Source organism: Coregonus lavaretus, assembly GCF_964263955.1.
Source record: "Coregonus lavaretus genome assembly, chromosome: 3".
Lineage (NCBI taxonomy): Eukaryota > Metazoa > Chordata > Actinopteri > Salmoniformes > Salmonidae > Coregonus > Coregonus lavaretus.
Window position 1 is genome coordinate 64,613,002 of NC_139990.1, and position 23,221 is coordinate 64,636,222.

A 23,221-nucleotide genomic window follows, 5' to 3' on the forward strand; every position below is an offset into this window, starting at 1 on the left:
ACACACTTTCTTGCTTACTTGCTTACATGCTCTCCCACACACACACACACACACACACCGTCCTCAGGTCGTTATGGACAAATGAGCAAGCTGAGTCACTGCTAGACCTCTCTCCTTCACGATTAAAAGCCTAGCTAGCTCCTGTGTGTGTGAAGGAACTTGTTTGGAAACACACACAATCTCACACACACTCTCAGGCTAGATATAATGGTTTGTTGCCAAAACACTCACATCACCCCATCAATAGGTTTTTATGGGAGAAGTCACTTTAGGAATGTACATAATTGACCATGTCAGACAGTGAGTGCCAAACAACCGCATTGATCCGGCTGCAGGTATTGTCAGACAATGCCGTACTGTGTGTGTTTCAATAGGAATGCAGAGCCAGGAAAAACTTTTCGTCACTCTACGCCATCGTGTCTGCCCTGCAGAGTAACCCTGTACACAGACTAAGGAGGACGTGGCTAGACACTGACAGGTTGGTGGAGGAAGTATTTGGATTTGTAATTTTTTTTTGTCTTTGTATGTTTATTGGATAGAGAGCGATACACTCTTAGAAAAAAGGGTTCCAAAAGGGTTCTGCGGCTGTCCCCGTAGGAGAACCCTTTTTGGTTCCTGGTAGAACCCGTTCTATATGGAACCCAAAAGGGTTCTACTTGGAACCAAAAGGGGTTCTCCTAAAGGTTCTCCTATGTGGAAAGCCGAAGAACCCTTTTTGGTTCTAGGTAGAGGAGAGTGTGCTGAAATAGCAGTGGGTACATATGCACCGGAGGCAGCGGCCTAGACCACTTGACCACCCTAGGCCACAGCAAAACATTGCAGATGTTTTCATAGTATTGTCATTTCCATAACATTGTCATTCTCGTAACACTATCATTGTCATAACTGTCTTTTTTTTACAACACCCATTTAAAAAACTCAGGAATTGAATCACATTGCCATTGATATAACACAATCCTTTCCCATAGTCACACACATTTAACGTTCCAAAACACTACCGCAGTTGATCATCTCATCTTGTTATAATTTCCCCAATCATAGCTAAACTAATCATGGCTAACTGATTCATTTGGATGTGGATTATAGTAAGGCCCAATAGACAGCAGAGAAATGTCAGTCAAGGCCCCTAAAACCCTCTTTGGATGCATGAATCATTGTTGTCATGTGACTCTGTCTGACAGGGAAGCAGTGAGGAGATACGAGGAGCTGTCCAACATTTTCTCTGAGAAGGACAACTACTCCCAGAGCAGGGGGCTGCTGAAAGAGGTGAGTCACAGTGATGGAGAGTTACTGCACACACGTACGCACACACACACAACACGCAAGTACTGTATGTACATACACATGCACACACACACGCACACACACACACACACACACTCACACTCACACACACACACACACACACACAGAGACACAGACACACATATAGTGCACTGACAGACATCCCATAATACAAGCAGTATGAGATGAGGACAAGTCTCATGTGAAGTGTCATCACAGATCACACCAAACGTGTTTACTCATCTGAAATTCATATACATTCAAGAGCTGTTGCACTACACAGATCCAGATTAAGCTAGGCTAAAAATCACTTTGAATCATGAATCATGCCTTTTAACCCAGAGGAAGGCTTAATCTGGGGGTGTACAGCCTCTCAATGTCAATGTCCTGTCAATCTAAATTCACCCGTTTCTACACATGTATTGTATTTAGGATGCATTGTGAATTTCTGACAGGGGGCTAGAAATTGGTGGGATTACCAACATTTTCATTCACTGTTATACATTGTGCAGGCTTCAATATCTTATATTAGCTGCAATTTCACCAAGGCATCCACGCAGGAATTCATCGAAACATATGCCGGAGCTTTCATTTGAAAGCTTCACTCCAGGCTTTGTTGTTGGAAAAATATCACACTACCTTCTGCTGTGCTTTGATAATTTACCAATCAAGCTGCTTCCTTACCCTCTCAGTTTGTCTGGAAAGGAGGGCCTACTACATAGTTACTACACATGGTTTTAGAGCACATAGCCATGGTTCTAAATTCTAGATTGTGTTCCAGATTGTCATGCTTAGATGTTTGTCTGTGTTTTGCAGGAGGGCACTTCGAAGTTCGCCAACCTGGAGGGCAAGATGAACAACAGGAGACAAATAGGGGTAAGTGCTCTTATAAGCGAGTTTGAAGTCACTCACAAAGCTCATTATCATTTTGCCTTGAAGGAAGAAGCATGGAATATCCAAAGGGCTGATGTAACAGAATGCAATAGTGGTATTTCTTCAATATAGAATTTGTTGATGGTTAAGTAGCTCAATTGGTAGAGCATGGCGCTTGTAACGCCAGTGTAGTGGGTTCGATCCCCGGGACCACCCATACATTATTTTAAAAAATGTATGCATGCATGACTGTAAGTCGCTTTGGATAAAAGCATCTGCTAAATGGCATATTATAAGTAAGAACAACTTGATATACATTCAACGGTCAACCCAAGGTTCTCCATTAAGCATGCATTGAGTAGGCTTAATCTGGGTCTGGGAAGTCAGAAGCCCTATGCCTCTGTTTCTGGTTATCATTATTCTCGACCCCTCCCACCTCTCACACAGTCCAGTGCCCAGGGCACAGTACCCTACCTGGGAATCTTCCTCACAGACCTCACCATGCTGGACACAGCTGTAAAAGACAGACTAGAGGTGAGTCCCTTCATATACAGTCATTTATCCCTCATCATGTGTCCATCAACAGGAAGTTGGTCATAAGCTCTGGTGGTGAAGTTGTAGTTGGTTTACCAAAAAAGTTGCATTGACAGTGACATAATCTCCTGTTCCTCCATTTCAGAACGGCTACATCAACTTTGACAAGAGGAGACGAGTAAGTGTTGCAATCGGGGCCTTGCACTGCTGCTGTTTAAATTCCTCATCACCCATTGTCCACATGTTGAGTTAGTCCAGGATCCAGACCAATTCATTAGCCTCTGGCTCAACATAACAGAGGGTCTTCATAAATTGCTTTTCTGTTGTGCCACTCATTAAGTATGTGGCAGTGTATTGAATTCTGAATCAGTGCATCCATACGCATATTCATGTATAACTGCTAGCATTTCAACTGATAATGTGCCATTAGTACTGGACAGTAATTTGATGTTCATAATGATTAGTTTTTCTCTTCTCAGGAGTTTGAGGTTTTAGCTCAGATCCGACTACTGCAGTCTTCCTGTAAAAACTGTGTTTTCATCACTGACGAGGCATTTCTACAGTGGTACCAAAGTGTACCCTCGTTAAATGAAGAAGAAAGGTAAACCATGATTATCTTTGGTTTCAGTAGTATTCATTTTCCAATAAAAATATTTTTTTTAAAGTCATTTTCAAATCAAAACATTCAAGTTTGTACATACATGTTATTTCAAACGAAACACTACAGTTATGATGACCGCTAATCACATTACATGATGTCTGCAGTTACAGACTGTCCAATGAAATTGAGGTGCCGTGCGAACCGAGCCCTGGTCGTACCCTGAACCCTACAGTGATCATCACACAGTGCCCAAGGTAATGAGGCCTATTATTACACTCAACACTCAACATGGCGGTAGTATTCACTTCAGAGACCTTTCAATATATACAGTGCCTTCAGAAAATATTCAGTCCCCTTGACTTTTTCCACATTTTGTTACGTTACAGCCTTATTCTAAAATTGATTAAATCGTTTTTTTACCTCATCAATCTCCAGACAATACCCCATAATGACAAAGCAAAAACAGTTTTTTTGAATTTTTTGCTAATTTATAAATAAATAAAAACGGAAATATGACATTTACATAGGTATTCAGACCGTTTACTCAGTCCGGGCTTTGGCTGGGCCACTCAAGGACATTCAGAGACTTGTCCCAAAGCCACTCCTGCGTTGTCTTGGCTGTGTGCTTAGGGTCGTTGTCCTGTTGGAAGGTGAACCTTCGCCCCAGTCTGAGGTGTTGAACGCTCTGGAGCAGGTTTTCATCAAGGATCTCTCTGTACTTTGCTGCGTTCATCTTTCCCTCAATCCTGACTAGTCTCCCAGTCCCTGCCGCTGAAAAACATCCCCACAGCATGATGCTGCCACCACCATGCTTCACCGTACGGTTGGGGCCAGGTTTCCTCCAGACGTGACGCTTGGCATTCAGGCCAAAGAGTTCAATCTGGTTTCATCAGACCAGAGAATCTTGTTTCTCATGGTCTGAGAGTCCTTTAGGTGCCTTTTGGCAAACTCCAAGCAGGCTGTCATGTGCCTTTTACTGAGGAGTGGCTTCCGTCTGGCCACTCTACCATAAAGGCCTGATTGGTGGAGTGCTACAGAGATGGTTGTCCTTCTGGAAGATTCTCAGATCTCCACAGAGGAACTCTAGAGCTCTGTCAGAGTGACCATCGCGTTCTTGGTCACCTCCCTGACCAAGGCCCTTCTCCCCCAATTGCTCAGTTTGGCCGGGCGGCCAGCTCTAGGAAGAGTCTTGGAGGTTCCAAACTTCTTCCATTTAAGAATGATGGAGGCCACTGTTTTCTTGGGGACCTTCAATGCTGCAGACATTTTTGGTACCCTTCCCCAGATCTGTGCCACGACACAATCCTGTCTCTACGGACAATTCCTTCGACCTCATGGCTTGGTTTTTGCTCTGACATGCACTGTCAACTGTGGGACCTTATATAGACAGGCGTGTTCCTTTCCAAATCATGTCCAATCAATTGAATTTACCACAGATGGACTCTAATCAAGTTGTAGAAACAGGGGTGTTTTGTGGCTTGTTGTCATGAAGGTTACGGTGCATGATGTGATTCTCTCACCTCCTTACAGCCTGAATTCCTCCAGGACCAGCCTTGTTGCTGACAGTGACAGTCATTTTGACTTCCCCTCCCCTGTCTGTCACTTTCTTTCCAAACTTACCAAGGTAATTACGAAATAAGACCTAATATTTACAATTATTTTAAGTACTTCCTAGAATTGCAGAGCATGTAATTACTATTCAGTTACAAATACTCGTAGTTATTGCTAAGTAATTACTGTTTACTAGTAATCAAATATGATTGTTTTAGAACAAATGCATGTCTTAAAAACATACAGAAGAGCACTTTTAAAAATGGACATTCTTTGATCTTTTAATACTCTTCTGTGTCTTTTTATTTGCTTTGGCCTTCACGGAACAGCCACTTTTTATCTTGTCATTTCAGTAAGTATAATGTTTTTTATTCTTTTCATCACTGTTATTATTTCAGCATATGAAATCCCCCTCAGTTTCCTGTCTGGATGTTGACTCCTCCCCTCCCACCAATGTCCCCATCCCCTCTGCATTGACACCATCCACTCCCGTCAAATCACATCGTCGATCAATCTCCTGTGGCAACAATCCCACCAATAACAACAAAGGGTCTGGGCCTGATATGCGGATCATCAGGATACGGATGGATTTACAAGATGGGAATATGTACAGAAGCATACTGGTACTGAGCCGAGATAATGACATACTGAGTTGAGATTTGATTTGATTTGAGATATCTGCTTTTTTTTTTGTTTCAAATTATACACTGCACTGCACCCTGCACTCATGACTATTTATTTGAATCCTCAAATATCCGTAAATGATAGTAATCCCAAAAATTTCCTCAGGTTGTACACAGGATATTATAACTTAGCGTCTAGCTGTCTGGTATCGTTGTCGTTCTTCTCTGTTTCCTCAGGTGACAAGCAATGACAAGACGCCCACTGTGATCAGTTCTGCCTTAGAAAAACACAGTCAGGACCCCAAACAGGCATCCAGATATGAGCTGATCCAACTATTGCCCGAGGGGAAAGGTAAAGACATTTCTCAACCCCGACCATGCGAAGTCACTTTAACAGTTCTCTTTTCATATTGATTGTAGTGATGACTTTTCTTGTTCTGCCCTGTAGAGTTGGTCATCCCTGCCACAGGAAACGTTTTCTATGCCATGACTTCCTCTAGTGTGGACTTCCTGCTGTGCAGAAAAGGAGGCAACAACCCTTTTGGCTCTCAACCAATCAGCACAGAAACCAGTGCCACCTTCCCTCGAATCAAAGCCAAGGGACGGAGACTGGTCAGAACTCTTTTTTGACAACAGCTCTTTCCCAAATAGGCTATATTAGAGACATGATGTAGCTAGTTCTCAAGGACAGGTCACGATAAAAATGCAGGCAGATATCGCAATGAGATGTGGCCTTGTCTTTCCTAATCTTTTACCAAAGTGGAAACACACATTCTGACCGAGCTTGTTCTAGCAAAATGTATCCTGAAACCTGTCCGAACTTGTTTGATGAACGACTTCTTACCTGGGACACTTCAATAAATATGCTGCCCATTTGTGTACACTAGGGAACTCCATTAGTGTAGAAGGGTGCATGTCTCTCTTGTTGGCAATGCATACTACTGCAAATATACACCTAGAACAAGACCAATGCAAACCTTTAACTGATGGTGAATGGTGCTGTTTCTTAAGTCTCTCTGACCATTGGCATCTAATTTCCTATTTAACCAAATGGAATAGCCGTGTAACCGAGAGCAACTGAGGAATCCAAATCATCTTGAGCATTTGAGGAATGTACCTCAGGTGCCATCATAGAGTTGATAGTAGAGAACTTCATTAAATCAAAGTAGTTTGGGCGATATGACCTCCTGAATTGACCATGACCACAACAAAGTTTTACATTTCTCCATAGAGAGTGGATACAAGCAGCATGATGACATATTAACAAGAATATGAATTATGGGGAGAGCACTGGGCTGACATTATGACATAATGCATCTGAATAAGAGTGACAGATTCACTGAAACCTCTCATTATAGCAAAGCACAGGGGCTCATCAAAATGTTTTAACTATGTACTTTGTATGTATGTATATGTTTTTTATGTATGGACGATGTCATGATTGTGTTTACATTCACAAAGAGCTATCAACAAGTGTCAGAATTACATGTTATTCATTGTGAAGTAAAATGAAATGTATGAAATTGACCCAAATTGCAACAATTTCAAATGGGTCAAGACGTGTCAAAGATAAACATGATAATTTCACTTGGGTTGGTGCATACATATTGACTGATAGTTCTGGTAGTATCATATGTAAGATACAACAACTTTACATATACAGCTTTGCCACTCCCATATAGAATCTAGTCATATTTTGAGTACTAACCATTAGGCATAACAGCATCAACCCACAAACTCTAACCTAAACAATTCATGTCTGGATAAGAGCGTCTGCTAAATGACGAAAATGTAAATGTAAGACACTAAGGAAAGTCCAAACTATGTTGTGCCTATTGAAAAGATGTCTACCATTGCATCTTAATGTTATACTTTTCAATACAGCATAAGCTAATCTTTATCAATGGTCTCTGAATGGGTTTAGTTGGTAATTGGAATGGAAGTCTGTCTGAAGTGTACTTCAACCAGGGCTCCCAAAGTCAGTCCTCAAAGACTCATGTGAGGTTAGTGAGTAATAATAATAATAATAATATGCCATTTAGCAGACGCTTTTATCCAAAGCGACTTACAGTCTCACCAATCACTGAATGATGTTTAATTTATATTTTCATGGACGTTTAATAGATATCTGACAGCTATAAGGTTTCATTATGCAATGTCTTTAGTCCAGGAACTGAATGTAAAGGATGTTGCAGAAGGCTATGCTTCTATCCCATGAGGATGAGACCAGTTGGAAGAAAAACCTGTATGCATAAGTGGGCATGGGGAACAGATTGTGGGAGGCCCTAATTGATGAACTCTTGTGAACTCTGGCCATACTACCCAGTGCTGTTGAAGTCTCTACTAAGGCTGAGGCATAGATACGGTAGTGCCAGGAAGAGGATTCTGGGTAACGTAATTTGATGAAGTGTTAGCGCCAGGCTAAGCTACTGATTGTTTAGTGCCTTTCTCTCATTGGTGCTTGAACCTCTTAAAGTGTCCCAAATGGCACCCTATTCCCTATATAGTGTTTTACTTTTCACCAGAGCCCTATGGGCCCTGGTAAAAAGTAGTGTGCTTAATAGGGTGCCATTTGACATGAAGCCTCTGTGATGTATGCATTGGAATGTAAAGTACATATGATTGTGAATTCCCTCACTCACAGTTCTGTATAAGCTGGCATGTTTATGCACTACATACAGTGAGGGAAAAAAGTATTTGATCCCCTGCTGATTTTGTACGTTTGCCCACTGACAAAGAAATGATCAGTCTATAATTTTAATGGTAGGTTTATTTTAACAGTGAGAGACAGAATAACAACAAAAAAATCCAGAAAAACGCATGTCAAAAATGTTATAAATTGATTTGCATTTTAATGAGGGAAATAAGTATTTGACCCCTCTGCAAACCATGACTTAGTACTTGGTGGCAAAACCCTTGTTGGCAATCACAGAGGTCAGACATTTCTTGTAGTTGGCCACCAGGTTTGCACACATCTCAGGAGGGATTTTGTCCCACTCCTCTTTGCAGATCTTCTCCAAGTCATTAAGGTTTCGAGGCTGACGTTTGGCAACTCGAACCTTCAGCTCCCTCCACAGATTTTCTATGGGATTAAGGTCTGGAGACTAGCTAGGCCACTCCAGGACCTTAATGTGCTTCTTTTTGAGCCACTCCTTTGTTGCCTTGGCCGTGTGTTTTGGGTCATTGTCATGCTGGAATACCCATCCACGACCCATTTTCAATGCCCTGGCTGAGGGAAGGAGGTTCTCACCCAAGATGTGACGGTACATGGCCCCGTCCATCGTCCCTTTGATGCGGTGAAGTTGTCCTGTCCCCTTAGCAGAAAAACACCCCCAAAGCATAATGTTTCCACTGCCATGTTTGACGGTGGGGATGGTGTTCTTGGGGTCATAGGCAGCATTCCTCCTCCTCCAAACACGGCGAGTTGAGTTGATGCCAAAGAGCTCGATTTTGGTCTCATCTGACCACAACACTTTCACCCAGTTCTCCTCTGAATCATTCAGATGTTCATTGGTAAACTTCAGACGGGCCTGTATATGTGCTTTCTTGAGCAGGGGGACCTTGCGGGCACTGCAGGATTTCAGTCCCTCACGACGTAGTGTGTTACCAATTGTTTTCTTGGTGACTATGGTCCCAGCTGCCTTGAGATCATTGACAAGATCCTCCCGTGTAGTTCTGGGCTGATTCCTCACCGTTCTCATGATCATTGCAACTCCACGAGGTGAGACTTGCATGGAGCCCCAGGCCCAGTTCTTTTGTGTTTCTTCCATTTACGAATAATCGCACCAACTGTTGTCACCTTCTCACCAAGCTGCTTGGCGATGGTCTTGTAGCCCATTCCAGCCTTGTGTAGGTCTACAATCTTGTCCCTGACATCCTTGGAGAGCTCTTTGGTCTTGGCCATGGTGGAGAGTTTGGAATCTGATTGATTGATTGCTTCTGTGGACAGGTGTCTTTTATACAGGTAACAAGCTGAGATTAGGAGCACTCCCTTTAAGAGTGTGCTCCTAAACTCAGCTCGTTACCTGTATAAAAGACACCTGGGAGCCAGAAATCTTTCTGATTGAGAGGGGGTCAAATACTTATTTCCCTCATTAAAATGCAAATCAATTTATAACATTTTTGACATGCGTTTTTCTGGATTTTTTGTTGTTGTTATTCTGTCTCTCACTGTTCAAATAAACCTACCATTAAAATTATAGACTGATCATTTCTTTGTCAGTGGGCAAACGTACCAAATCAGCAGGGGATCAAATACTTTACTCCCTCACTGTACGTCCTATTATTTTTGTGTGATACATTTCCTTTTTATATGAATGCATTTTGATGTGACAGTTATATGAAGACTTTCTATGCAACTCCCCAGATGTGTGCTGTAATAATGCTGTGTCTACTCTTATCAAATAAATGTACATAGATGTACATATAAAATATTCAGACTGTGGTTTAGTATCTAGCTTGTTGGTGGATGAGGAAGTTTAATGAAGAACATTATGTAAAACATTTGTGCACCCCGCAACAACAGTACTTTCTTTATTTGGACAGAAGACAGTCAGTATCTTTGCCTGTTTCAAGCTAAAAGCCGAAAACGTCACCAAACGTTTGACTAAAAAGTACAATAGAAATAAAGAAAAACCATTACACATACTTTAACAATCATTTTTTGAAATCATTTGTCACATAAAAAAGGTTGAAAACAAACGCATATATAATGTATAAAAACATACCTGAGATCACAATCAACATTGCCTAGTCATTAGCAACACATAGAACAGTAGCCTATGCAGCAAAGTGCTTATTGTTTTATGATTATAGGAGTGCCACTTCCCTTTGAAGTATGTTTCTTTTCATGGCAATTTATGAAACACTCCAAAACTGGCATAAAAAAGTTAATTTTATGCTGGTACCTTATTAATCAACATTCTATGGGATACCTTGTTCCTGGAGCTCAATAATACAAACAAACCTAGCTGCTCAGTTAACTGTGTGCATACTAGTAACTTTACACTGATGCCACACCGATGCTTACTGATTCATATCTCCCTGGTAGTGCCTTGGATCCTCTACGTCCACATCACACCCGCTAGTCCCTCCCCCGCACATCTCACACTCCAGTGCCGCTGTCCGATAGGCCTTCCACACCGTGGCGTCCTGCAGACACACCGTCCCGCCCCCTCTCTTCTCCTCAGCCTCGTTCCGGTTGATGTCGCCCACACACACCCAGCCAGAAGCTCCATCCACCCCACCCCCGGTGGTACTCACGGCCCACTTGGAGTGGTCGTTGGAGGCCTTGAAGGTGATCCTCCCACCTGGGGAGATAAGCTGGATGTCTAGGACCTTCCAGCCCAGGGAGCAGTCAGAGGGCAGGATTCCAGTGGAGCGGATCCAGAACTGGACTAGGAGGTCTGACTGGAGGGAAGGAGCCACCCAGGAGTGGTACAGATCTAATGGGAGACAGGAGGAGGGGAAATGGGGATATGGTGGTTAAATGTTGGGTCATTCACAACCACAAAATGGCAATGACATGAATAGTCATTCTAACCATGAAACAACACTTCAACAGTACAAAAAATTACAACTAATAGTTTCTAAATTGTTCCTTACCATTATTGAATGATCCCCCCTTGGCGAAGCTGATGAACTCGGTTCCACCTAATGAGGTGAGAGACACACTGCGATTGGATGCAGGTTGGGTGTGCGGTAAGCTGCTATAGGCCATCTGCCCTTGGCTGTTGTTACAGACGTCAGCCAGTGCAGGCACCAGAGAGGCCAAGGAAGCAGGGACACCACAGTCATACACATTGGGCTGGTTGATCTGCAACTGCTCTCCTGCAATGTAAAACATAATACATGTCAATTGAACACTTCAAACATATCAATCAATTAATTGTGTCAAAAGTAAAGCAAATAATTATGAATTGACTGATCAATCTGTCTGTCTGTCTGATTCAATAGGCATCAAGTTCCAAGACAAGTACCATCTTAATCTAGAACATGACTTATCAGTATGACGACTTTTCAAATTCTTCAAACAGAGTAGCAGACAAATGCCTGTACATATAAGACCACTGACTGTGGCTAAAATGAGATTGAAAATGTTTTAAGACAAGACAATGCTTTGAGGACGATGGAAGTTGGCCTCCACTGAGAACTCCCATCACAATTGAATGACACTCATCTTAAACTGAACAAAAATATATCCCAAAAATGTTCCATACTCACAAAAAGTATGGGCTCATGTCACAAGGATCTGTACACCCTTTCTGGATGCTAAAAATTTTCCAGTTCTTCCATGGCCTGCATACTCACCAGAAATGTTGCGTTTATATTTTTGTTCAGTATAACTCCACGAAACTTACAGAGCAAACATCGCACAGCGGGAGGAGTATGGTCTACAGTGCCATTGAGGAAAACCCTATCTGTCACTATGGTAACAGCACCATTTGCTAGCCAAGTTGTAGTGGCACTTGCTACTACAATAGGCTAAAATGCTAATGACCTAAATTATTTATGCAAATGTTATTTTTGGTTCACAATTGTTGTGCCAATATTAATGTGGCTTTATTAACTGTAGCATAATAATGAGTTCATTGTCATTTTTAAGTTCATTGCATTCAGTGATATTCAGTGATAGGGGCAGCAGTACTTTATCATTAGAGACCAACTATTACTGTTCAGAATAACTATGACATAGCACTTAGTTTGTAGGGTCAGCAATATTAGTATGGCACCCTTGGAGAAAATTAGAGTTAAGTGCCTTGCTCAAGGGTATGTCGACAGATTTTCCACCTTGTCGGCTCGGGGTTGTACGCACAGACAGTCTGTCTCAGCATGAAACAGTTGCATGAAATAGAACACATTTGTGTCTTCATGACACAATTCACAGTTTCTTGCATTATAACAGGGTGGATAATCCAATATACTTTTTCAGAATTCTATGGTAAACCTATAGTGTTCCAAATGACTTTTCCAGGATTACAGTCTCACCAATTGTCTGAAAGCGTTCCAGTGGGTAGGTCACACAGATGAAGTTCTGTCCATTCTGTACACCACTACCTGGGTAGGAATATTGCCCTATTTCCTTTACAGGGGGGAAATGAGGGGTGCTGTGGACCAACCAATAGCCCTGTGTCTTGTCCAATAAGACAACACCTGAGATGGAGAGAGGGAGATAACAGTCATTCATTGAAAACGGAATCATTTCACAACAGTACATAGTCTCTTGACAGACGAAAACATTAACATGTTACAAAGGGAGTAGCTGGCCAGAGGCCTGGGTGCTGAGATTAACATTATAATGTAATGCCTGTATACAGTATACAGCTGAGGTTTATATTGTCCTGACCTTTAGTGTGGCCACCTCGGCTACTAAGGAGACCAAATCCCCTTTCTCCCTCCTCGGGTGGTCTCTGGTCATTGTACAGGATGTATGCAATGTCACCATTCTGCACAAACACAGGACAATACACACACTCATCATCAGAAGATACACATTTTCATGCATATTGCACACTCTAAACTCAGAAACAAACAGGGGTTATATTGTCAATAGTGTTTCTTCTTTGATAACATGTCATATGCTGTATTTATTTATCACGGCTGTCTGGGTGAAAATAAACTCAAATTGCACCTTAGTGAAAATTAGACAGTGAAAGAAACCCACAAAAAGAGTTCCACAATTAGATGTTTTGTGTAATTCTGTCTCATTCCACTGTGACAAAGAATTCACTGAGGGAACAGCTACCAAAACCAAAACCTCAGCAGTGGTAAATACTGCAATGTGTTACTGCAAATGAAACCGTTAACGGAAAATCCACTCAAAAACTATATTTTGCAAATTTTTTTCATTTGTCCACTGTTGAAACAGTCCCAAAATGGTTTGCATGTCAGCGGTCAAGTTTTCAAGATATTGGACTTTCAAGAAAAACTAGCCACATCATCATGAAAAAACATTTTAGGACTGTATCAACAGACGACTCATTAAAAAAATACCAAAAGAAAAAACTAAATAGCCTAATCTTCATGACTAATGTTCAAACTTAGACGTCAAACAGTGTCAAGGTTCCGGTCTAATGCTTCTAAAAATGTTCGGCATAACCGTGTTCATGTTTCAGTGGATTTTTCCTTTAAGTTTCACAGTTTATTCAAATAAATGTGGTCTGCTATTGATAATAGAAGGAACCAGACCTTCCCCTGCTCATACAGCTGGCCCACTGTCCTCCCCAGGGCTCCAGTACTGTCATTCACCAACACTTTTCCATCTGTCCATCCCTCACTCCCTTTGTCCATCAGTAGATAACTCTGTCCATCGGTGGGAGATTCTCGATCAACATGGGGGAATTTGTAGAGATAGAACCTGAAAGAGAGAGAGAGTTTGATTCTCAGTACTGTGTGTTGTTTTAGCATACCTTGCTATGCACACTGTTTGTGACTAAGTAGCTAACAGACCTAACGGAAGATGGAGGTCATATCAGTTCAATTTTCAGTCTGCCCAAAACGGTTCTCACCAGTCAACAGCTTCCCCTTGATCATTGTAACAGGAGATAGGTGAGGTGCCTCCCTCTCCTGGTTGAAACAGGATCAGCAGGACAACAAATGACAACATCTGAAGGAAAAGCAATGAGGTCAAAATAGTTTTAGGAACTGTGTAAAACTATTGCCAAAATGAAAACTTCAACATTTGTTGACTAAAATGGAAAAGGGATGGCTTTGGAACAAGAAGAGAACGATGCGATGCATTACAAATTGCAACAGTAGTCGATAGTCGATCTTACAATTATGTTACAATATTGTTACAATGTTGTTACAACGTATCAGAAGTAAACTAACAAAAAGTATCACATTTTGCATTGATTTGATATCTAATTGATTTATCAACTGCGTTAGAATCAATTAGAATAACCCATGCAAACGAAACCTACAGCCCCCTCAAACTCAACTCTAGACGAACCTATTTCCACTGCGTTTTTTTGGTTCCCCTCTAATCAGGAGGGACTGATTCAGACCTGTGACACAAGGTGTGCGCAAATAATTATCAGGTAGAACAGAAAACCAGCAGGCTACGGACCTCGTAGGGTAAGAAAGAGTTGAATACCCCTGCTATAGCCTTTGCCCAATGTGCCCCACTGTAAGGTTTATTGATTTCTAGAGCAACACTTAGCCTACCTTTGAGTAGATAAGAACTTGATAAGTACGGTGATTCTACAGCTTTTCCGTATCCGCGTGATCTTTGATTGTGTCAAACTATTCCATTTCTAAAGTCGAGATGCATCCTTGTTTTGAAGTATGACGTTCCGGGGCGGGCTTATGGTCACGAGCTCATGACAATAGCTTGCATTAGCTACCCTTCTGCTAGCTCTGGTCCAGGGTGTTAGTGCGCCTTCAACGCTTAGTGGAGGAACTCGCACTAACGCCCTTGACCAGAGGTACCCTTCTGCCTTCTACACATAGGGAAAATCTATTAATTTAAATGGAATTAGAGCATATATGACCATAAAGCAAGCCACAAACGTAGCATACATATTGATTGGATACATATTTAATGGTCAAGTGTGTTTTCCATGCTGTTGTCAACAATGGTTGACAGTTTAGGGATGGAGTTGATACATTTCCACTGTACTGTGGAAAATGTATCCTCAGCACATATAGGCTAGCCTAACAGCCTACTTGTCTCTGAAAAGTTGACTTCTGTAAACAGCACTAGTGCATTGCAACACTGTAATGTAAAGGCAGATATCTTTCTTTTGACAAATGAATAATTGCCTGTGATTGAGAACATCAACATTCTGAAGAAAGCACCATTATGCACACATTATAAAGAAATTAGACCTTCTTTACATAATTATGTCACTCTCTCATTCATTGGATTCCAGGAAACGCTACCAGACTACTGTATGATCTATTACACACCCAACCCCCCAAAGATTGCTTTGATGACAAGCTATAGGTCAGTGTATAGCTTACACTTTTGGTTGGTTTGTTGACATCTTTCTCAATGCCTGTCTCATGCCTTTCTTTCACAATTGCATCTATTTTATGTCTTTATCTTTTCATGTATTTTAGTTCCTCCTTTTGATATCCCACCAAAATAGTTTCTCTGTCTTTGTGACTTCCATGTTAACAAATGGAAAAGAAAGTCTAGAAGGCTAAAGAAAGTTAAAGTACCCCACTTCAAGTTCCTTGTGTTGCACAGAGCATACTTAGCATTTTATCTTCAAGCAGCCAACTTTTCACACTTTGAGGAACCGCAATAACAAGTATTCTTCCTCATCACTTACCACCTTCACCGCCTAGACAGTTCAAGACTTCCTCCGAAAGTTGCCGTCTCAGTTGGAGTGGACTGGAGTCCGACAAGACTGCAGACTTCCTGGAGGCACCTAGGCTTTTGATGCTGTGTGGGCTTTGCATTGGCCCTCAATAGCTCTGTGGGGTCTCTAGACAAAGGCTGTGGGGCTTTATCGTAAGCGTTCTCGGAGAACAACTAGAAATGCTCTTGGTGCAGGTCAAACATTTAACGCTTAGTTTATTCTCGTGAGGGGCTTTATTCAAATACAAGATGGAAACACAATCAAACACTCTCATTGATACTCATTCACTGCTGTGCTGAGCAAAACTCATTTCCTCATATCACAATAAATACATTTAAAGCACCCCAAAGCTTAGGGGCATTTTGAACATCATGCAAATTATTGTGCAGTCAACATACAAATCTACCCACTCTGTAAGCTTAATATCGTACAACAAACATTGTAATTAGTCTATATAGTATTATGCAGCTGAATTGACGCCTCTATTAATCACATACCATTTAAAAAATAATATTACTGATGCAGTCATCGAAACAGATGGTACTGTCAACTCAGACCATAACAGAACAAAATGGTCATGCCTGGTCTGGCAAGGTGAATAAGAAGCAAAAGCCATGGCACTATAGGGCTACACCACATGGTCCGAGTCATCTCTCCAACATGTGCATCTCTCAGGTTCCCAGAATCCCAGGCAGCTCAGTCCTCTGGTCCTCCATGCGTCCTCCCTGGACACTCAGCAGTAAGGAAAAGAAGTCTTCATCATCCATGGGGCCCGGGGCCGCACTGCGCTGCTCCTCCAGCCTACCCTGGGCCTGAGGAACAGAGACAGACAGAAACACCACATAACATGATGCCTATTTTACACTGGACCTGAGGTAAGGAGACGGGACATTACACCTACGTAACACCACATGACATGATGCGTATACACCATATGACATGATATGTTGTTACACCATACAACATAATGCCCAATGCCCATGTTACAGCACGACATACAGGTGTAGGATATTCATTCAAAATTAAGCTACAGCGGATTCGGAAAGTATTCAGACCCCTTTACTTTTTCCACATTTTGTTAAGTTACAGCCTTATTCTAAAATTGATTAAATTGTTTTTTTCCCTCATCAATACCCCATAATGACAAAGCACAAACTGGTTTGTAGAAATTTTAGCACATTTATTAAAAATAAAATAAAAATACATTTACATAAGTATTCAGACTCTTTACTCAGTACTTTGTTATAGCACATTTGGCAGCAATTACAGCCTCGAGTCTTCTTGGGTATGACACTACAAGCTTGGCACACCTGTATTTGGGGAGTTTCTCCAATTCTTCTCTGCAGATCCTCTCAAGCTCTGTCAGGTTGGATGGGGAGCGTCGCTGCACAGCTATTTTCAGTTCTCTCCAGAGATGTTCGATCGTGTTCAAGTCCGGGCTCTGGCTGGGCCACTCAAGGACATTCTGAGACTTGTCCCGAAGCCACTCCTGCGTTGACTTGGCTGTGTGCTTAGGGTCGTTGTCCTGTTAGAAGGTGAACCTTCACCCCAGTCTGAGGTCCTGAGCGCTCTGGAGCAGGTTTTCATCAAGGATCTCTCTGTACTTTGCTCCGTTCATCTTTCCCTCGATCCTGACTAGTCTCCCAGTCCCTGCAGCTGAAAAACATCCCCACAGCATGATGCTGCCACCAGCATGCTTCACCGTAGGGATGGTGCCAGGTTTCCTCCAGACGTGACGCTTGGCATTCAGGCCAAAGAGTTCAATCTTGGTTTCATCAAACCAGAGAATCTTTAGGTGCCTTTTGACAAACTCCAAGCGGGCTATCATGTGACTTTTACTGAGGAGTGGCTTCCGTCTGTGTCACGATCGTTGTAAGAAGCGGACCAAGGCGCAGCGTGATAGGCGTACATCTTTTAATGAGTACTTTACACCAACAACAAAACAACAAAACGATACGTGAAGTCTAAAGGTTCACCAACACAAACCTATACAGATCAAGATCCCACCAATAACTAGTGCCAACAGGCTGCCTAAGTATGGTTCCCAATCAGAGACAACGAGAATCAGCTGCCTCTGATTGGGAACCACCCTGGCCAACATAGAAAACACTAACTAGAACACAACATAGAAACTCACACATAGAAAATCCACACCCTGGCTCAACATATAAGAGTCCCCAGAGCCAGGGCGTGACAGTACCCCCCCAAAGGCGCGGACTGTGACCGCGCCAACCAAACCCAATAGGGGAGGGGCCGGGTGGGCATTCCGCCTCGGAGGCGGATCCGGCTCCGGGCGTGACCACCACTCTCTCGCTACCCCCCCGTAGCGCCCCTGGTCTGGTCCCGCTGGCCGGAGCTGGACTGGACACCAGTGGAGCGGATTGCTCAGGCTCCGGTGTGGAGCAGCTGACCGGTGCCTGACCAGGCACCGGTGGAACAGGCACGGGCTGTGCCGGACTGACGACGCGCACCACTGGGTTGGTGCGGGGAGCAGGAACAGGCCGGACCGGGCTGACGACGCGCACCACTGGCTTGGTGCGGGGAGCAGGAACGGGCCGGACCGGGCTGACGACGCGCACCACTGGCTTGGTGCGGGGAGCAGGAACAGGCCGGACCGGGCTGGCGACGCGCACCACAGGCTTGGTGCGGGGAGCAGGAACGGGCCGGACCGGGCTTACGACGCGTACCACTGGCTTGGTGCGGGGAGCAGGAACGGGCCGGACCGGGCTGACGACGCGCACCACTGGCTTGGTGCGGGGAGCAGGAACAGGCCGGACCGGGCTGGCGACGCGCACCACTGGCTTGGTGCGGGAAGCAGGAACAGGCCGGACCGGGCTGGCGACGCGCACCACAGGCTTAGTGCGGGGAGCAGGAACGGGCCGGACCGGACTGGTGACACACACCACTTGCTTGGTGCGAGGAGCGGGACTGGGTTTCCTCATAAACCTCCGCTCCCTCTGCTGCCTACTCAGTTCCTCTTGCCGTGCCTCCACACTCTCCTTCTCCCTCATGACCAGTGACCCCCGTAACCTAGCGGCCTCCTCTGCTAACCGGCTTAACCGCTCTATCGCGGCCTCCTGCTGCCTCGTCGTCCACGGCGTGAGCCCCCCCCCCTAAAAAAATGTTGGGCTTCTCTCTCCCCCGTGCTCATGGCCTCCATCCCTCTTGCCAGACTCTCACTCATCTCCTCCCAGGTCCATCCTCTCTCCTCGTCACGCTGCTTGATCCAGTCGAGGTGGGATCTTCTGTCACGATCGTTGTAAGAAGCGGACCAAGGCGCAGCGTGATAGGCGTACATCTTTTAATGAGTACTTTACACCAACAACAAAACAACAAAACGATACGTGAAGTCTAAAGGTTCACCAACACAAACCTATACAGATCAAGATCCCACCAATAACTAGTGCCAACAGGCTGCCTAAGTATGGTTCCCAATCAGAGACAACGAGAATCAGCTGCCTCTGATTGGGAACCACCCTGGCCAACATAGAAAACACAAACTAGAACACAACGTAGAAACTCACACATAGAAAATCCACACCCTGGCTCAACATATAAGAGTCCCCAGAGCCAGGGCGTGACAGTCTGGCCACTCTACCATAAAGGCTGATTGGTGGAGTGCTGCAGAGATGGTTGTCCTTCTGGAAGGTTCTCCCATCTCCACAGAGGAACTCTGGAACTCTGTCAGAGTGACCATCGGGTTCTTGGTCACCTCCCTGACCAAGGCCCTTTTCCCCTGATTGCTCAATTTGGCCGGGCGGCCAGCTCTAGGAAGAGTCTTGGTGGTTCCAAACTTCTTCCATTTAAGAACGATGGAGGCCACTGCGTTCTTGGGGACCTTCAATGCTGCAGAAATGTTTTGGTTCCCTTCCCCAGATCTGTGCCTCGATACAATCTGGTCTCGGAGCTCTACGGACAATTCCTTCGACTTCATGGCTTGGTTTTTGCTCTGACATGCACTGTCAACTGTGGGACCTCATATAGACAGGTGTGTGCCTTTCCAAATCATGTCCAATCAATTGAATTTACCACAGGTGGACTCCAATCAATTTGTAGAAACATCTCAAGGATGATCAATGGAAACAGGATGCACCTGAGCTCAATTTCGAGTCTCATAGCAAAGGGTCTGAATACTTATTGTCACGGATTCTGCCGAGGCTGCCCCTCCTCCTTGCTCGGGCAGGCTGCGGCGTTCGTCGTCACCGGAATACTAGCTACTGCCGATCTATGTTATATGTGTCTATGTTGCACCTGTTGTCTAAGTCACACACCTGTTTCCCATTTGTGTAATCACGCCTACCCTATTTAACCCAGGTGCTCCCAATGTGTCTTGTGCGTGGTTGTTTTTCATTTCGTGTGACGTTTGGTGAGCGGGTTAGTTCCTTCCTTCGTGAAGGTATTGCTGTGTTGTTTTTCTTTACTCAAGTTCAGTAAAGTACGTTTCCTCGAGTTCTGTGTCCTGCGCCTGACTTCGATCCACCGCATTACACTGACACTCGTTACACTTATGTATGTAAGGTATTTCTGTTTTCTATTTTTTATAAATTTGGTAACATTTCTTTAAACCTGTTTTCACTTTGTCATTATGGGGTATTGTGTGTAGATTGCTGAGATTTTTATTTATTTAATCCATTTTAGAATAATGCTGTAACGTAACAAAATATGGAAAAAGTCAAGGGGTCTGAATAGTTTCCGAATGCACTGTACATGAAAAGTGCAATACTGTTAATATAACTTTGTGTTAGTGCGGGTTTTCCGTTAACCATATGACATGATGCCTTCATGATATATTGCTTATGACTAGAACAAAATAATGTTTTGGTCAAATTGACTACTGGCAGCTTTGGTGATTACAGTTACTTACTTGCGAGATGAGAATCATATTGTACAAGTCCTCGTTATGCACTGCAATTGGAGCAGACTTTTTAGGCTTTGTATCTTTTACGCTGCTCCTCTTCTTATTGGCTTTCGACTTAGGGGGTGGGGTGTCATGTAGTTCCGCCCGCTGGTCATCAAGCCGACGACCTTGGGAAGTAGCCACCAAGTCAAAGAATTCATCTTTCTGCAGCGAAGTCATTGAGGAGAAATGCACTGTTGGGAATGGAAGGGGATAAAAGATAGTGGAGACATGCTACATTTAGTGGCCTAGTTCATTTAGTGTCCTAGTTAATCATTCAAACAATATTATTTCAAATTTCACTAATGTACAGAAGACATTCTAATATGTGTCCATGCCACAGTTCTATAATAGAAGTGCTTCAATGGATATTGGTACCATACAGTTATTTACAGATTTTCCCCATCTGCCATTTGAAATGAGTTAGTGTGTCTATGGTGAAACAAGGGAAGCTAATTGCAACAGTTGTTATGTTTACAACAGTCACTTAGTTAGTTATCATTACAGGGAGTTTTTTCCCCCGCTTTATTTCACCTCTGTGGGCTCTGTGGGCTGGAATGTAGGTGTTGGGTTCAGAATGGCACCTTCTCCTCCCTCTGAACGAGCACCGCTGGTCATTGAGTCGTCTTCCTTCTTGCAGAGTAAAGACCAGGTCATACAGCGCGTCTGGGAAATAAGGGGTTAACCGTTGAGCCTGGGAAAGACAGGTGGCAGAAAGAGTGGGCATTATCAAGAACTTCAAAATGGGTGGTATCACTACTCATTTCAAAAACGCTGGCATTTCCACACCTACAAATTCTGTAACCACAAAATGAACCCCTCATTCTTCCACCACTGGTAGGTTGTTTGTTATTTTTCTATATATGAAAGAAAACCCTTCTACATCAAAAACTAATGCTACATCAAAAATGGTAAGACTGGTATTCTGTCACTAAAGGAATTATTGTAATTGTGGGCACAAAGCAAATTGCTATATTTTTTTATAAAAGCAAATGTTATAAACCTGTTTTTGGGCATGCTCTGGGCTCAGCGTATCTTTGGGCAAGTGGTCAAAGGGAAGATGTCTATTTGCGCCAACTTGTAATCCTTGTGATGGTTTGTCCGTCTCCAAATCTTGTTCTGTTATATCCACCATCGCCATCCCCTCTATTTTCGGTCTATCCATTCCTAATCTATCCATCCCTTTAATGTGCTCAACCCCCTCCTCTGTCCCAGTCTCTCCTTTTGCTTTATTTCTTTGGTTGTCCTTTTTTCTTTTGTCTCCATCTCCACTTTCAGTGTTGGCTTTTCCAATCTGTCCATGTCTGGCAGTGGCATCCTCTTCCACACTGGAGTCTTCATCGTTGTTCTGGCCTGTTATTGGCTCTGTCCCTCCCTCAACAACTCTCTCAACATCCACCTCCTTAATTAGATCCTCCAACTGCTCCTCTTCAGCTGTTTCAACTTTGATCTCTGGGTATTCCATGACAATATCCATTTACGTCTGTCTCAGTGTAAACCTGACAAAAATTAGATAAGACAAATATATCAACTGAAGTTCTATTGTACATTATGAGGATTGTGGAACTGATCTAAGAAAATGTATTAGGTAATCTCTTAGAGTTGATCAAAATGTTAACTCACAACAACACATGTAGAAGACTTCTAGTGTGACACAGACTGAACAGTCACTGTAGCTGTAAGCATAATATGGTATAATCTCAACGGCGGTGTTTATGAAAAACCAGAAGGACTGGTTTCCTGCTAACTTCTTTAAGCACTCAATTCCTATCTTGGATTGTACTTGCCCGCCTGCTAATTATTACCTTATCCACCCACTCTCTCAATAAGTCTATCTTACCTGTGTTTTCCTGGAGTTCAGTTTCTGATAAACATCATTTTCTTGTGTCCACATTGATTAGGTATGGCATCACTGATTCACATGGCAGTTTTCTTCATGAGAACTAATTGCTATCAGTTATGCTTCACATATCCCTCTGACGCGCTCTCTCGCTCTCTCTGCCTGCCTGTCAGCCCTCTAGTCTCTTCCTGTTCCTCTTACCCCAACCCACCCCTATTTATTTGCCCCTATCCCTCTGCCTCATGGCATTATAAAATATTACTGTAAAAAGTGAAGTGGTGCGATGTTATCAAATAGCCATGTTTTTAACAAAGCCAAAACTCATCATTTGAGATGAACATCCGAAAGGGGAAATGACTATGAAGTTTTGCTCTGCTCATGTTGCATTTTCAGAAGAACAGCATAGTCAGAAAGCAACATGTTGAAACAGGCACTCTGTTATTCTGAAAGGGGCTGTGGTTTGGCATACTTCCTGTTGACTTGCAGCTAAAGGAGAAGTAGACAAAGTGAGAGAGAGAGAAAGATATATAGTCAGATGTGAGATGTTGATTATTTTAGGTGACATGAGAGAACAGAGGAGAGGGAAATTGTTAATTTGTGTATGTTCATATATGACTTGTCTGAACTATTCTGTAGTTCTAAAATGTGTTCTGCTGTTTATCACCCATTGATGTATGAAACTTTATCACTGTGAATTAATTTGTCAAATCT

At 43.2% G+C, this 23,221-nt stretch overlaps 3 protein-coding genes across 6 annotated transcripts in view; 1 reads left to right on the top strand and 2 right to left on the bottom strand.

Annotated features, from left to right (window-relative positions):
• rgl2 (ral guanine nucleotide dissociation stimulator-like 2) overlaps positions 1-7,366 on the top strand; it is a 19,036-nt gene extending 11,670 nt beyond the window's left edge. For all 3 annotated transcript variants that reach the window (XM_084158669.1, XM_084158671.1, XM_084158670.1), the window contains 11 exons: positions 375-478; positions 1,182-1,266; positions 2,101-2,160; positions 2,605-2,691; positions 2,837-2,869; positions 3,171-3,292; positions 3,457-3,546; positions 4,823-4,916; positions 5,242-5,466; positions 5,704-5,818; positions 5,915-7,366. In XM_084158669.1, the coding sequence (XP_084014795.1) occupies positions 375-478; positions 1,182-1,266; positions 2,101-2,160; positions 2,605-2,691; positions 2,837-2,869; positions 3,171-3,292; positions 3,457-3,546; positions 4,823-4,916; positions 5,242-5,466; positions 5,704-5,818; positions 5,915-6,096 (1,197 nt within the window). In that variant the 3' untranslated portion in view covers positions 6,097-7,366. The remainder of the gene's footprint in view (positions 1-374; positions 479-1,181; positions 1,267-2,100; positions 2,161-2,604; positions 2,692-2,836; positions 2,870-3,170; positions 3,293-3,456; positions 3,547-4,822; positions 4,917-5,241; positions 5,467-5,703; positions 5,819-5,914) is intronic.
• A 2,617-nt stretch (positions 7,367-9,983) lies between these two features.
• On the bottom strand, positions 9,984-14,874 carry LOC311126954 (deoxyribonuclease-2-alpha-like). The gene is made up of 7 exons (XM_084158678.1): positions 14,632-14,874; positions 13,974-14,071; positions 13,654-13,822; positions 12,812-12,911; positions 12,454-12,618; positions 11,071-11,295; positions 9,984-10,910 (listed from the first exon to the last, which is right to left on the bottom strand). The coding sequence occupies exons 2-7, from the start codon at positions 14,069-14,071 to the stop codon at positions 10,492-10,494; spliced, it is 1,176 nt and encodes a 391-aa protein (XP_084014804.1). The 5' UTR covers positions 14,632-14,874; the 3' UTR covers positions 9,984-10,491.
• Positions 14,875-15,963: 1,089 nt separating this feature from the next.
• Positions 15,964-22,936, bottom strand: LOC311126956 (uncharacterized protein). 2 transcript variants are annotated; one of them, XM_084158681.1, is made up of 6 exons: positions 22,511-22,936; positions 22,294-22,346; positions 21,674-22,169; positions 21,205-21,364; positions 20,638-20,864; positions 15,964-16,585 (listed from the first exon to the last, which is right to left on the bottom strand). In XM_084158681.1, the coding sequence occupies exons 3-6, from the start codon at positions 22,145-22,147 to the stop codon at positions 16,445-16,447; spliced, it is 1,002 nt and encodes a 333-aa protein (XP_084014807.1). In that variant the 5' UTR covers positions 22,148-22,169; positions 22,294-22,346; positions 22,511-22,936; the 3' UTR covers positions 15,964-16,444. The 2 variants fall into 2 exon arrangements, with proteins under 2 accessions (XP_084014807.1, XP_084014806.1); XM_084158680.1 differs by lacking the exon at positions 22,294-22,346.
• Between the last annotated feature and the right edge of the window lie 285 nt (positions 22,937-23,221).